Source organism: Cynocephalus volans, chromosome 15, assembly GCF_027409185.1.
Source record: "Cynocephalus volans isolate mCynVol1 chromosome 15, mCynVol1.pri, whole genome shotgun sequence".
Classification (NCBI taxonomy): Eukaryota; Metazoa; Chordata; class Mammalia; order Dermoptera; family Cynocephalidae; genus Cynocephalus; species Cynocephalus volans.
The window spans coordinates 27,590,712-27,604,023 of record NC_084474.1 but is presented as its reverse complement, the minus strand read 5'-3'; the positions used below and the strand labels follow the sequence as shown (position 1 = coordinate 27,604,023).

The window sequence follows — 13,312 nt, the reverse complement described above, 5'->3', positions numbered from 1 at the left end:
ACTCTACACATGACTACTGCATTATTGTAGTAAAAATTTCATTTAGTTAAATCAATGAATGGTTTAAGTAACTTTAAAAAATTAAGTGCTCTCTCAAAGTTGCAATAATAAGGCATATTTGCACAATCAAGCTCAGAACACACACAGAAGACAAATATTTCACAAAACACAGAAATAAGTTCCATAAAAATTGAGTACATATCAGAACAAGTAACCTAATTAGGTAAATAAAAATAGTCTATTAATGAACCTGGAAAATTCCGACAGTACAGCAATGACTCACATAAGCAATGACAGTGAGGATTAAGTTAACATTTGTGCTTCATGCAAATAGGAGACCTTTGTACATTTTGCTATCCAGATACAAAAAGGTAGTTCAGATGAAAAAAAAAAACTTATAAAAACTTCTCCTTGCAAGCAATGAAGTAGAAGAAAATAATGCTGATTTTCTTGGCCTGCTTTCTTTAAATCAGCCTTCAACCAAGAATAACTAAAACAATGGACCACAAGTGTGCCAAGGAGCATTATGCTCAATGTTAAAACACCAAAAACATATTGTCCTTCATCAAAAAATCTTACAGATGCCCATATGTCCACAATTAAATCACTTATAAGGATTATAATGCCAAGAACTGACATCATAAAATTATGTTTAGTATACTTCATTATCAATCACTTTAGCTCTTGGTTATCTACTTTCTTCTCTCATACAAAGAGAAGAAAAAATGTCCAAACAAATATCACGGCATCCTTTGGTATAGCACTGAATTGTAATTTCTATTCCTTAAGAACAAATATGAAATTGGAATACTAAAATCAAAGTGATTGATTTTAACTTTCTTTTCTAAATCTCTAATTCAAGTCCAAGGTTACAAGGCTTCCTTCTGTTTCACAATGATCTTCATTACAAATGACAACACCTAGAACAAAATATATGGTTTTTTTTAATTGGCATATTAAGTTCAAAAACACTGGGCCATGATTTTATCAAAGCTCTATTTTTTCTAAAAATAATATATTACCACTAAAGAGAGTTCTAATAATAGCTTTGTAAAAGTAAAGTCTCAGAAATTTACTTCCTCTCAGACTATCTTTTTAAAATAAATCTACTCACAAAGATATTTATCACAGAACCATTTATAATATCAAAAATGTTGGAAACAACCTAAATATATCAACATAAGGAAGTGGTAAAGTAAACAAAGGTAGATTCATAGAAAGCTACTAATATATATTTAACAAAGGTGCAGTATCTGTGAAAATTCTTAATACACTTTTGATCCAGCAATTACATTTAGGATTCTATCCTAGGGAAATAATCACATATGTGCACCAAGATATGTACTCTTTGCAGAGCCTTTTTTATAACAGCAAAAAATTGAAAACTACCTAATGACAATTGAGTGGCTTAGTTCAATAAATTATGGTACATCCAACTAAAAGATTCATCATACAACCCCTAACAAGAATGCAGTAGCTTTTTGTATGAATTGACTTCAGATGATCTCCAAGATGTGAAAAAAGTGCCAGAAAAATAAATACAGCACTTACAGTTTTTAACCGTATATGGAAAGAGAAAGGGGGTTAGGAGTAGAAAGCAAATACACTTCAGTTGTTTACTCTCTATACTTCTATATTGTTTGAGTTTTTTACAACAGATCTGTACTCGTGTACTATTTATATAATTTCTTAAAATAAAAGCAACAGTAAATGATACTTATGAAGAATTTCAATGACTAGAGAAAATGTTTATGCTACTAATGAAAGCTAACATTTACTTATCACTTTGTGCCAAGCACCAAGCTAAATGTTGTATATGAAATACCCCAACTTAATAAAAACATCGAACTTATGATGTAGATACTATTATGATCACTATTTTATACACATGGATTGAATGCAATCTGCAGACAAAATCTGCCTGACTCAACAGTGTTTTTGTTTGTTTTTCTAACTAACTGCCAACATTTCACAAAAAATCCATATTTCTGGCTGCTATCAAAAAACTGAAAGATTTGCTACACTTGTCCTTCATGAGCAGTAGCTGCCCCTGTAGAGGGAGCATGCTCTCTCCAGTTTACCATAGTAGCCATCTGGCCCACTGCAGTCATTTCAAGAGCTGGATTTCAGTGCTAACGCAGCTACCTACTATCTGAAGTCATGTGTCCTTAAATATCTTCTTTTCTTCCTTGTGTTCTATTTTCTTCACCTGAAATATGGAGATAATAATGGTATTTCCTCATAGGGTTGTTGTGAAGGTTAAGAAAGATAATATACACAATACATACAAGGGGACTTCAAAAAGGTTGTGGAAAATGGAATTAAAAGATAAAAATAAAAACTATAAAATTTATTTCTCAAAACAAACTCCATCAAGTTCAAGACACTTTTATAAGTGACACTACCAGCCATTTAGTCCATCCCTAAAGAACTGAAGGTCCTGGGGACTTAATCATGTCAATGCAGTCTTTTTTATATTACTAACTGGAAAAAAAAAATGGGTGCCCTTTAAAGATTTAAGATTAGCAAACACAAGTCAGGGCCGCCTGGTTGGCTCAGTTAGTTAGATCACGGTGCTGACAACACCAAGGTCCAGGGTTCAGATACTAAAATGAAACTAAAATCACCTGTTAGTCACACGTGGCATTTTCTAATCTAGTGATAAGAGTCTATATCACTGTGAATGAAGTATACCCCTTTATGACTATCTCATTCAAGGGAAGAAATAACATGACTCCTTTTATAGTTGACTAGCTTCCAAGCTTTCCATTGTATTTGTCAACTAAGTCTTAAGAAAATACAATTTGCCTCACAGCATATCCAAGTGGATAGCAGCCCATGTTTGAAAAGGAGACATTCTTAAATTTGAAATACTCTGATAAAGAATTTACAAAGCATCATTAACTTAGCCTGACCTACTTTTCAACCTGTATACCTTCTCAAACTCTATGCCCCAAGAATATATAATTGTTGGTGTCTATTACCAAAATAAATACTATATTTCTTCTATTTCCAAGCCTTTGTTCAAGGTTATTTACTGTCTAGAATAACCGCCATCTATCTGATGAAGTTCTATTAATCCTTTAAGAATTAACTCAAAACCCACTACCTTTGAGCTTTCCCAGGTCTTCCCAATAAATATAATTTTCCTCTTCCTTCTTGCAATCCCATCACTTTAACTGGACTTCTCTTCTACGATATGCTTTAAAATAAGGTTGTGTATGCCTCCTTCATGGTTATGACCCTCTAAAAAACAAAGATTATCTTATTCATTTTTAACACCCCCCCCCCACCGCCCCAGTACATCTACAATACTTTGCATGTTGTAAGTAGATAATAGATTACTGTAACTGAACAGAACGTAGAAATTTTTGGTCTTATTGCTTGGAGAGGAAGTTAAATTTCAAGTCACATTGCTAAACATATCCAGAAAGACTCAATTTTGTATCTGTAATCTAGATCTCTCTTCTGAGATCAACCCATATATCCAACTATCTATATATTTCCTTACCTCGATATCCCACAATCACCAGAATCTCAACTTGTCTAAACCATGTTCACTATCTACTCTCTGTGCTCTTCCGCTAGTGTCTCCCTATACGACCCTACGCAAGTCACTTAATTTTTAAAGCATTTGTTGGGCCTTTTCTTCATCTGTCAAATGAAGAGCTTGGTTAAATGAAATCGAGATGGAAAGCACAGGGAAATTTTTTTTTTTTATTGATTGATTGATTGATTGATTGATTGGCTAAAGGATAAGAGAAAGGGAGGTTCTCAGAGTCTCTCTGGAAGAAGTTACTGCTCCATCCTCTTCTCCAAGGTTCACTGACTTCCCAGCAGGGTTCTTAAAAAAGGAAGATGGGGGTAGCTTCCTGCCTGAAAAGCCATTAATTGATGGCTACTAATAATAAATATTGGTAGGTTGAAATGCCTGATGTAAGAAATATTGATGGTTACTTAGAGCTTTTTTGTGTTTTGTTTTGTTTTGTTGGAGGTCGGCTGGTAGAGGGATCAAACCATAGACCTTGGTGTTATCAGCACCACACAATAATCAACTGAGCTAACCGGCCAGCCCCCAAGCATTTTTCATAGGGTATATTGCTTAACTTCCCACTACAAAGAGGATAATTTATATGATTATTTCAGCAACGGTTTTTTAAATACTTTCCCATTAAGAGCACATCTTTGAGGCACAAAGCAAAGAAAATTCTCACACATAACCACAAGTGTTGTTCAACCAATCTGTAATATGAAACTGCTGATTTGTAAAATAAACATAAGTTAACAGCAGATAGTCTTTTCTTCAGAAATATCTGCCCAAAAAAAAGAATGCTAAAAATGCCTATCCTGAATTTTAGAACCAAGCATCCGATGTGTCATTTATCTTTTAAAAAACAGTGGGCCAGGATAGTAGATATGTTCTACATCACTGTTGGGGTAGTAGTTACATACAGTAGTCATAATTCGATGGAAATGATCACAGGATCTGCGCATTTTCTTTTAGACAACTTATATTTCAACTTTTTAAATGCGGACTGGTAAACACTGCGGTAGTTATTAATTGGCCGACAGTAAAGGACGCGTTACAGTGTGAACAGGTCCCTTCCATGCTGGGCACGAAACTCCTCCACAAAACCAACCTCGTTCCCCTGGGCAAGCAGGTAGCACAGGGAGGGAGAGTCAAGCTCCTTGAATCTCCCCAGATACGTCAAGCGCTGGTGCGAGGTGGGATGTCCCAAGGCTCCCCACCTGGTCACATCTGCCAGTCTCCAGTTTTCATTTGTAAAATGGAGACAAACATACTGCCTATCTCTTACTGTGGTTTTGAGGATTGAATGTTTGTTAAAAAGCACTCAGGACAGCCCTAAGCGCTAAGTAAACATTAGTTACCGCTATTTATCATAAAAGATAAACAGGCTACTCGTCACACACACACATTGCCATTGCCAAAAAACCTGGCAGGCAAACCTCCCTGGGACGTAGTACTCAGTAACTAACCCCAGCCCTGCCCGCCCCTTGCTCCGTCACAGGACTTCCCCGATTAAAATGTCCCTCGCCCACTTCAATGCACTCGCCTGCCTGCACACAAACTCCCGCGAAGGCCGCAGGCTGTGTCACTGGGCCAGACCCCTGCCTTGCCTCACGCCACCTCACGCCACACGCCCGGGAACTCCCTCCCGCGCCGGCGTAGCCCACGCAGTGTCCCGTGGCCGGTGGCCCCGCCCACGCCAGTCCGCCGAACCCCTCCCTCCCGGCTCGCGCGGCGTCACGTGGACGGTGCCCCGCCCCGGCCTGCTTGCTAGACCCGGCTCCGGTCCGGTGGCAGGCGCAGCGCCGGAGGGCGGCTGAGGCGGAGATGGCTGCCGCGCTGAAGCACATTGAACAGCTGTCCGGTCGGGTCGTGCGCGTGTTGGGCTGTAACCCGGGTCCCATGACCCTACAGGGCACCAACACCTACCTGGTAGGGACCGGCCCCAGGTAAATGTCCCCTCTTCTCCACCCACACGTACACACCCGCCCGCGGGGCCCAAGGAGCCGGGGCTAAGACGACTGCCCGCCCCGGGCCGAGAGACTGTGCGTCGGCAGCGTGGAGCGCGGTGTCCTGCCCCGGGCGGGCCAGCCCTACCCAGGACCGCAGGCAGACGCCCAAGCCCGGAGCTCCGCCGAGCTACGACCACCCCGGTGGTAACCTCTCTAATTTAGCGAGAAATAATGCGGGCGGCGGGGGAATGTTTAACTTCCCTTTTGGAAACCCTGTTTACGTTGCTAGATGTTTGAATACCAGGGTGAGCGTGTTTAATATTAAGCTGTTGAGAAATTAGGATCTCCTGGAGTTAAGGATTCAAGAAAGTGTTTACGTACTTTGCTCCCTTGACCTTTGGTGTAACTTCCCTGCACAAAAGCGATTGTGCTGACATTTTCTTGAGGCTATTTCCTAAAGTCAGCAGCAGAGGGCAGGATTTTCTTGCTTCCAAATTGCGTGTGTACACCCCGAAAGAGCCCCCTAGGCCCGGGGAAGAAGAGCTGACCATAACTAATTTTGGTTTTTGTTAAAATTGTCAGTGTGTCCTCATTTGAGCTGTTTTGCAGACGGAGGAACATATCTGTATTTGTAAGAAGATACTTTTCCTCTTGTTCATCTGCATCCTGTTTTAGTGGAATTATGCCAAAGTGGGAAGGGGTGGTTTACTGCACAGTATGCTTTAGTAGGCATTGAGCAACTTCTGTGCAGTCTTTATTATACTAGATGATCTAGATAATACAGAGTTAAAATAAGATTCATGTCCTCCTGAGCGTAGAATTTAACTATGTAGTCGAGATATTACAATTAAAACAAAATAGTTGATTACTAAAAACAATTTAATAAGTTTAGCACGTTGAGTCTTCGTTTGAGTATCTACTGTATTTGCGTTTTTCAGGCAAATAAGAATTTTAGAAGCAGCAGAATGGGAGAGACTGGAAGTACTGCAAGTCAGGCAGGCGAAGGTCCACAGTAAACAAGACGGTCAGTAAAGTACAAGAGCTTCAGGCTGCCTCCAGAATCTAGGAGGACAGAAAATTAAGCAGAAAAAATACTAGATGTGTAGCGTATAGTCTGTCCTGGCTGGGACTCCCTACCCCAGTAAGTGCACAGGCTTTCTGTCTTCGGTGTGCCATCTTAAACACATTGTTGGATATCAGTATACTGTCTCAATAATTTCAACACAACTTGCTTTTCTTCCAACAGTTGAAACAAATGGTAGGTTCTGTTTGAAAACCAGATGAAGTTGGCTTGCGTTTAGGCGACATGTCATATGAAAAATACATATTGTATCTTTAAACACTAGAATCACATTCAGCATAGCAAGTGCTTGTGCTAAAGAAACTTAAAGGACCTGAAACTGAATGAGGGAAGAGGAGATTCAGTCTCCCATCTTAAACTACTTAATTTTTACTTACATAAACTCATGGAGTTGAATGGCCAGTGGAATCACTCACACTATTTAAATTATTTGTCCATGTAGTTGAGGTAGAGAGTCCATATAGTTGAACTAATTATGTCCAGATGATGCTACTCTATAAAGAGTGTAAAGTAAAAGATGGCTAGAAATGAATATTAATTGAGTCCAAGTTAGATGTTCTGAAATTAGTATCTACCTATTCCACTTAATAAAACAGTTCTAAGATCACAGGTGACTACTATATCACTAAACCCAGTGGCATTTTTCTGTTCCCATTTTCCTTGAACGTTGATATCTTTTGACCACTGATCACTACTTCCTTGATTTGGTAATACAACATTCTCAAGTTTTTCTCTTACCTCTCTACCTGTACTTTCTAATTCTCTTTTATGGAGTCATCTTTATCATATCTTTTTTTTTTTTTTTTTTTTTGGCAAATGGCTAAATCCTTGACCTTGGTGTTATAACATGGCATTCTAACCAAATAAGCTAACCACCCATCCCCTATCAGATCTTTAGTTATTAGAGTTCCTCAAAATACAATCCTAATCTCTCTTCTGTTCTCATACTATATTCTCTTCCTATCTGGTCTTGTCTACTTTCTTGGCTTATTGTCTGTTTTTTCAGAACTCCCAAAGTTATAGCTCCTGTTTAGACAAAATCTAAATTTGATTTTCAGACTCCGACAGCCAACTGCTTTCTTAAATCTTTACTTGCGTGGCTCACAACCACTTGAAACTTAGTGAGCTCCCAAACTGAACTCATGGACTTTTCCCTGTCCTCCTCCGGTCCTCCATACATTGGTAAACAGAACCATCCCCACATTTGATCAACAGAAATGCGTAAGTACCCTCCCTGACATTTCTTTGCTTCCTAACACACACTCAAGCCATTACGAAGATCTCTTCATGTCCACAGCTATCACCCAGTCCAAGCCAGTACAACTCTTACTTAGGCTTCTGTAATAGCCCCCTAACTGGCTTCCCTGCATCTACATTTGTCCCTCTTTAATCCATTCTGCTCCATATAGTCAGAGTGGTATTTTAAAAATGGAAATAGGAAAGCTTTGCATATTGTGGCCTCCACGTGCCTCGTAAGGCCCATCTCAACCGTCTCTCCCATTCCAGCCATACTGGGCTTAACAGTGCCTCAGAGGAGTTGTATCATTTCTGCCTCGGGGCTTTCGTGGGTGCTTTCTTCTGTCTCCCACCCATCCCTCCCTTCTACACCCAGCTAACCTCACCCATCCCTCCCTTCTACACCCAGCTAACCTCACCCATCCCACCCTTCTACACCCAGCTAACCTCACCCATCCCTCCCTTCTACACACAGCTAAGCTCACCCATCCCTCTCTTCTACACACAGCTAACCTCACCCATCCCTCCCTTTTACACCCAGCTAACCTCACCCGTCCCTCCCTTCTACACCCAGCTAAGCTCACCCATCCCTCTCTTATACACACAGCTAAGCTCACCCATCCCTCCCTTCTACACCCAGCTAACCTCACCCATCCGTCTCTTCTACACCCAGCTAACCTCACCCATCCCTCTCTTTTACACCCAGCTAACCTCACCCATCCCTCCCTTTTACACCCAGCTAACCTCACCCATCCCTCCCTTCTACACCCAGCTAAGCTCACCCATCCCTCCCTTCTACACACAGCTAAGCTCACCCATCCCTCTCTTCTACACCCAGCTAAGCTCACCCATCCCTCCCTTCTACACACAGCTAACCTCACCCATCCCTCCCTTCTACACCCAGCTAAGCTCACCCATCCCTCCCTTCTACACCCAGCTAACCTCACCCATCCCTCCCTTCTACACCCAGCTAAGCTCACCCATCCCTCCCTTCTACACCCAGCTAACCTCACCCATCCCTCCCTTCTACACCCAGCTAACCTCACCCATCCCTCCCTTCTACACCCAGCTAACCTCACCCATCCCTCCCTTCTACACCCAGCTAACCTCACCCATCCCTCCCTTCTACACCCAGCTAACCTCACCCATCCCTCTCTTGTACACCCAGCTAACCTCACCCATCCCTCCCTTCTACACTCAGCTAACCTCACCCATCCCTCTCTTCTACACACAGCTAACCTCACCCATCCCTCCCTTCTACACCCAGCTAACCTCACTCGTCTTTCAGAGCTCAGTTGAAATATTTCCTCATGGAAGTCTTCACTGATCCCTCAGAGTATGTTAGGTTAATGTAATATACTGTCTTAGCACTACCTGCTATTAATGGCCCTTTTCTCAACCATAAGTGGTTTTTGTGTGTGTGACAAGCTAATGTTTTTCCTCCCCTCCATGCCCCACTAGAACGTAATTCAGTGCAGATGAGTTGTGTCATTTCTGCCTCAGGGTTTTTGTGTGTGCTTTCTATATTCCCAGGACCTAGCACAGAGCTTTGTACACAGCGTGGATAGTACAGTAAATATTTGCAGAATGAATGAGCATTCTCTATGTTTTCTCTTAATTCCCACTCTTATTATAGGACTGTTGTGTAGCTGCAGTTTTAGCTGGTCTTCCTTCTTCATTCTAGACCTGTTATGGCGCATAGCACACAGGTACTCAGTAAGCATTTGAATCAACAAACAGCCAAATTTTCCATAGTATTTCCACATTCTTCCTCTGCTCAAGAATCTGTAATAGCTGCAATTTTAACCTTTCCTATCAAAACTGTGCATGCTTTGAGGGCAGATAGTGTATCTTATGATGGGAAAAGGCAATCTAGTGGAATAAAGTTAAAACTCTTGACTCTGGTTACCTAGATTAGCCAGATGACTTTGGACAAGACATTTCTCTCTCAGCTTCAGATTTCTTACCTGTACGTTGGGGGTTGTATAGTACCTACCTTGTAGGGATGTTATGGGGATTCACATGAAATTTAAATGAAAAGACATATATCGAAAGCACTTAATAAATTCTAGCATGTGGAAAGCATATAATGTTAGCTGTTATTTTTATCATTTCTGCTCTTCTCATAACATCAAGACAACACTGGATTCATAGCAGGTGCTCAGAAACTATCTAATGATTTTGTAAGAGTGACGGCAAATTGACAGAGACCAGTTAATAGCTATCTTAATATCAATATAAAATATCTATAAAGAAGTTGATTCCACTAACTTTTCACCATTTGAAGGATTTTTTTTCCAAATTCATGTAGCAGATTGTTGTTATGCCTGGCACTGTGCTCTAGTGAATAAATCGGTCATAGACAGGTAAAGATTCATTTACACTCTTCTCTTGAGCCCTTTATTAGCATAACTTGCATTTGCAAAATGACCTCCTGAGATAGGGATAGCGTCTGCAGCCATGAAGATAAAGCTGCCCAGCCCACATAGAGATACTATCTAATCATCTGCAGTAACTATTCACAGACATTATGGATGGGATAAATATTTGCTAAGGGGGGAACTGAGAACATTTTTCTAATTTATAGCTGAAGTTTTATTTATGCCATGTGAAGAAAGATTTCAGTGCTTGCCTAAGCAGTCCCCTCCACCAGAGAGGCAGTGAGTATCTTGAATTGAGAAGTCACTGGACCTTTTTTCTGAACATTAGTGCTTCCCAGCACTGACTCTTGCTAAATGTTAAATGTTTAACTCTTGATAAATGGCCACTAGAAAGTCACTTAGCCTTTCTGAAGACTAATTTCCCTTTCTGCAAAATGAAATAACAAATAATGAAATAATAATACCTCCCTAGAGTTGATCTGAGCATCAAGAGAGACAATAAATATGAAAGTTCCAAATGGTTTAAATTGCTGTGTCAATGTAGGATGTTATCAGTGTGACTTTTTTTCCCCCCGGATGCTTGGCACAAACTCATTTCTAGGTTTTATAGCATCTAGGCAACCCTTCTCCATTCTGAATAGATTGTGTTTGTTCCAGGAATTGTGAAAGTCCAGTTTTCTTCACTTTGAGAGTCCTTCCTTTGCCAATCTCAATTTTGTTAGCCCAAGACAGGACCGTTAGAAGACCTAAAAAAAGGAGGCTGGGGAACCATGTTCTCCAGTGCCAGAGGCCTATGGTCACTCACACTTCAGCTGCAAACAGGCATTCTAGAACATCTGTTTTCTTTGCTATTAGATTTTATCAAATATGTGTATTAACCCCATTAATTTTGTCATGTCTTTTGATCAGCATATATGATCTAGTCTTTAAAATATGAATATTTAAAGTCAGTTTTACGGCCAACCCCATGGCTCACTCGGGAGAGTGCGGCGCTGGGAGCGCAGCGGCACTCCCGCCGCGGGTTCGGATCCTATATAGGGATGGCCAGTTCGCTCACTGGCTGAGCGCGGTCACAAAAAAGGACAAAAATAAATAAATAAAATAAAATAAAATCAGTTTTAGATTACAAGATATTTCAAAATGGAGCTTCTTAGGAAGTAGGAGAAGGCAGGATTAAAAAATAATAATAGAAAGGGACGTTGGTGGTTTGGGAAAATTTGAGTCGTCTTGATCTGAAGCATGGAAAAATTCTTCTGAAGGACCAGAAGACCCCAAAAATGGTCCAAGTGACACTAAGTAAAGGGCAGCAGGAATTTGTGGTAAATAAAAATCAAATAATCCGAAATGCACAGGAGCAGCCAAAATCTGGGATGGTGAAACTAGACAGTATAATTGGAAATATCATGGTATTAAAGTATTGTGTTGTTTTTAGTTTAGTGTAACTAAATGGACACAGTGCCAAGCATGGCACAGTGTATTGCAGATGTGGAAGTAAATTCATGACTTCCCTGAACCAGAATAGACAAAGTTCCTGCCCTAATGGGGCTCAAATTTATAGGGTAGTAGAGGGTGTAGAGCTAGGCAGTAGGTAAATAAACCTGTAAATACATATGTTACATCATAATAATTACTATGGAGAGAAAGCAAGGGAAGATGCCATAAAAATTTAGAGGGCTGGCAGATTAGCTCACTTAGTATGGTGCTGATAACACCAAGGTCAAGGGTTCAGATCCCCTTACTGGTCAGCTACCAAAAAAATCTTCACTGTGACCTAAATCAAACTCATTTCAAATATTCTCCCTTCAGTGTTTACAATCTTGGTGAATGGCACGCCAGTCATCCCACCTGGAAACCAAAGAATCCCTTCCCTTCCACATCCAGTTGTTTTAAAAATACTGTTGACTGTGCCTTCTAAACCTTCTTTCTCACATTTCCACTGCCAACAGAATCTTATAATGTCCCCTTGGGCCACTTAACCATCTGGTCTCCTGTTTCCAGAATAGGCATTCAGAGCTGTACTTTTGGAGTAGTTCCACTGCTTTGTGGAACTTCGGATGTCATTTGAGGCCAGTGGGACATCTCCTCCCCTGAGAAAGGCCAGTTTGTTTTTATCGGCTGCAGCTCTCAGGAAATAGGGGTAGGGAAACAAACTATCATCCAGTATAAGAGAGCCATCCAGTTACTTCCAGCGATATGTACCCTATTTGAGTGCTCTGCAAAATGCTTTCTGTTATCTGTCACTTTTATTGCTTGTTTGTTTTCAGTCATACACAGCTTCTTCCTACCTTCCAGTAGAATGTAAGCAGGGTTGTTGGTTTTTTTATCTTGATTACTGCAGGAAAGAAAGTCATGGTATGTAGTAGTTAATCCATAAACAGTTACTGATGAATGAATGAATGACTCAGACTTTTCATGAAGAATAATCTCTCAGCCAGCTGAAAATAGTCGTTACTGTGAAACAGCATGAATTAAGAAGTTTGTGATTGGTTTTTGAGGAAATGTCACCCTAACTTCTTTATTAGTTCAGGCAAACTTCATAGAGAAACCCCCTACAAGCAAAAAAGCATAACTAATAAGGTTGTCTAAGTAAAGAAAGAAAACAGCTCATGCTTCACTACAGCTTTCATTTTTATGTGGAAGGGTGCTAGGGTGGATTGAATGTCTCCCTAAAACTCATTGAAGCTTGATCCCCACTCTAACAGTGTTAAGAAGATGGGAAATGCACTGTTGAACGGTGGGGACTTTAGGAAGTGATTGGATCATGATGACCGTGCTCTCATGAATAGATTAATCCATTTGGGGAGTAATGAGTTAGTAGTTTAGTGAGTTGTCACAGTAATGGCACTCGTGGCTTTATAAGGAGAGCAAGTGAGCATGTTAAAGAATTCTTGCCATCCTTGCCATGTGATTGCCTACATCACCATGGGACCTGTAGAGTGTTCCCAACCACAAGAAGGCCCTCACCAGATGTGCCCCCTGGGCCGTGGACTTCCCAGCTTCTGAAACTGTAAGAAATAAGTTTCATTTTCTTATAAGTAACCCATTCTCAGTTATTCTGTTATAAGCAACAGAAAATGGACTAATATAGGCGCCAGTGTAAACCTTAAGTGATAAGTTATGGATCTAGTGCAGA

The 13,312-nt window shown here is 40.6% G+C and overlaps 2 protein-coding genes across 2 annotated transcripts in view; one reads left to right on the top strand and one right to left on the bottom strand.

The window, feature by feature from the left end:
- XKR9 (XK related 9) overlaps positions 1–666 on the bottom strand; it is a 36,722-nt gene extending 36,056 nt beyond the window's left edge. Inside the window, 1 exon segment of the mRNA XM_063080054.1 lies at positions 396–666. Coding sequence (XP_062936124.1) covers positions 396–666 — 271 coding nt within the window.
- A 4,633-nt stretch (positions 667–5,299) lies between these two features.
- Positions 5,300–13,312, top strand: part of LACTB2 (lactamase beta 2) — a 30,423-nt gene continuing 22,410 nt past the window's right edge. Inside the window, exon 1 of the mRNA XM_063079709.1 lies at positions 5,300–5,478. Within this exon, the coding sequence (XP_062935779.1) occupies positions 5,357–5,478 (122 nt within the window). The 5' untranslated portion in view covers positions 5,300–5,356. The remainder of the gene's footprint in view (positions 5,479–13,312) is intronic.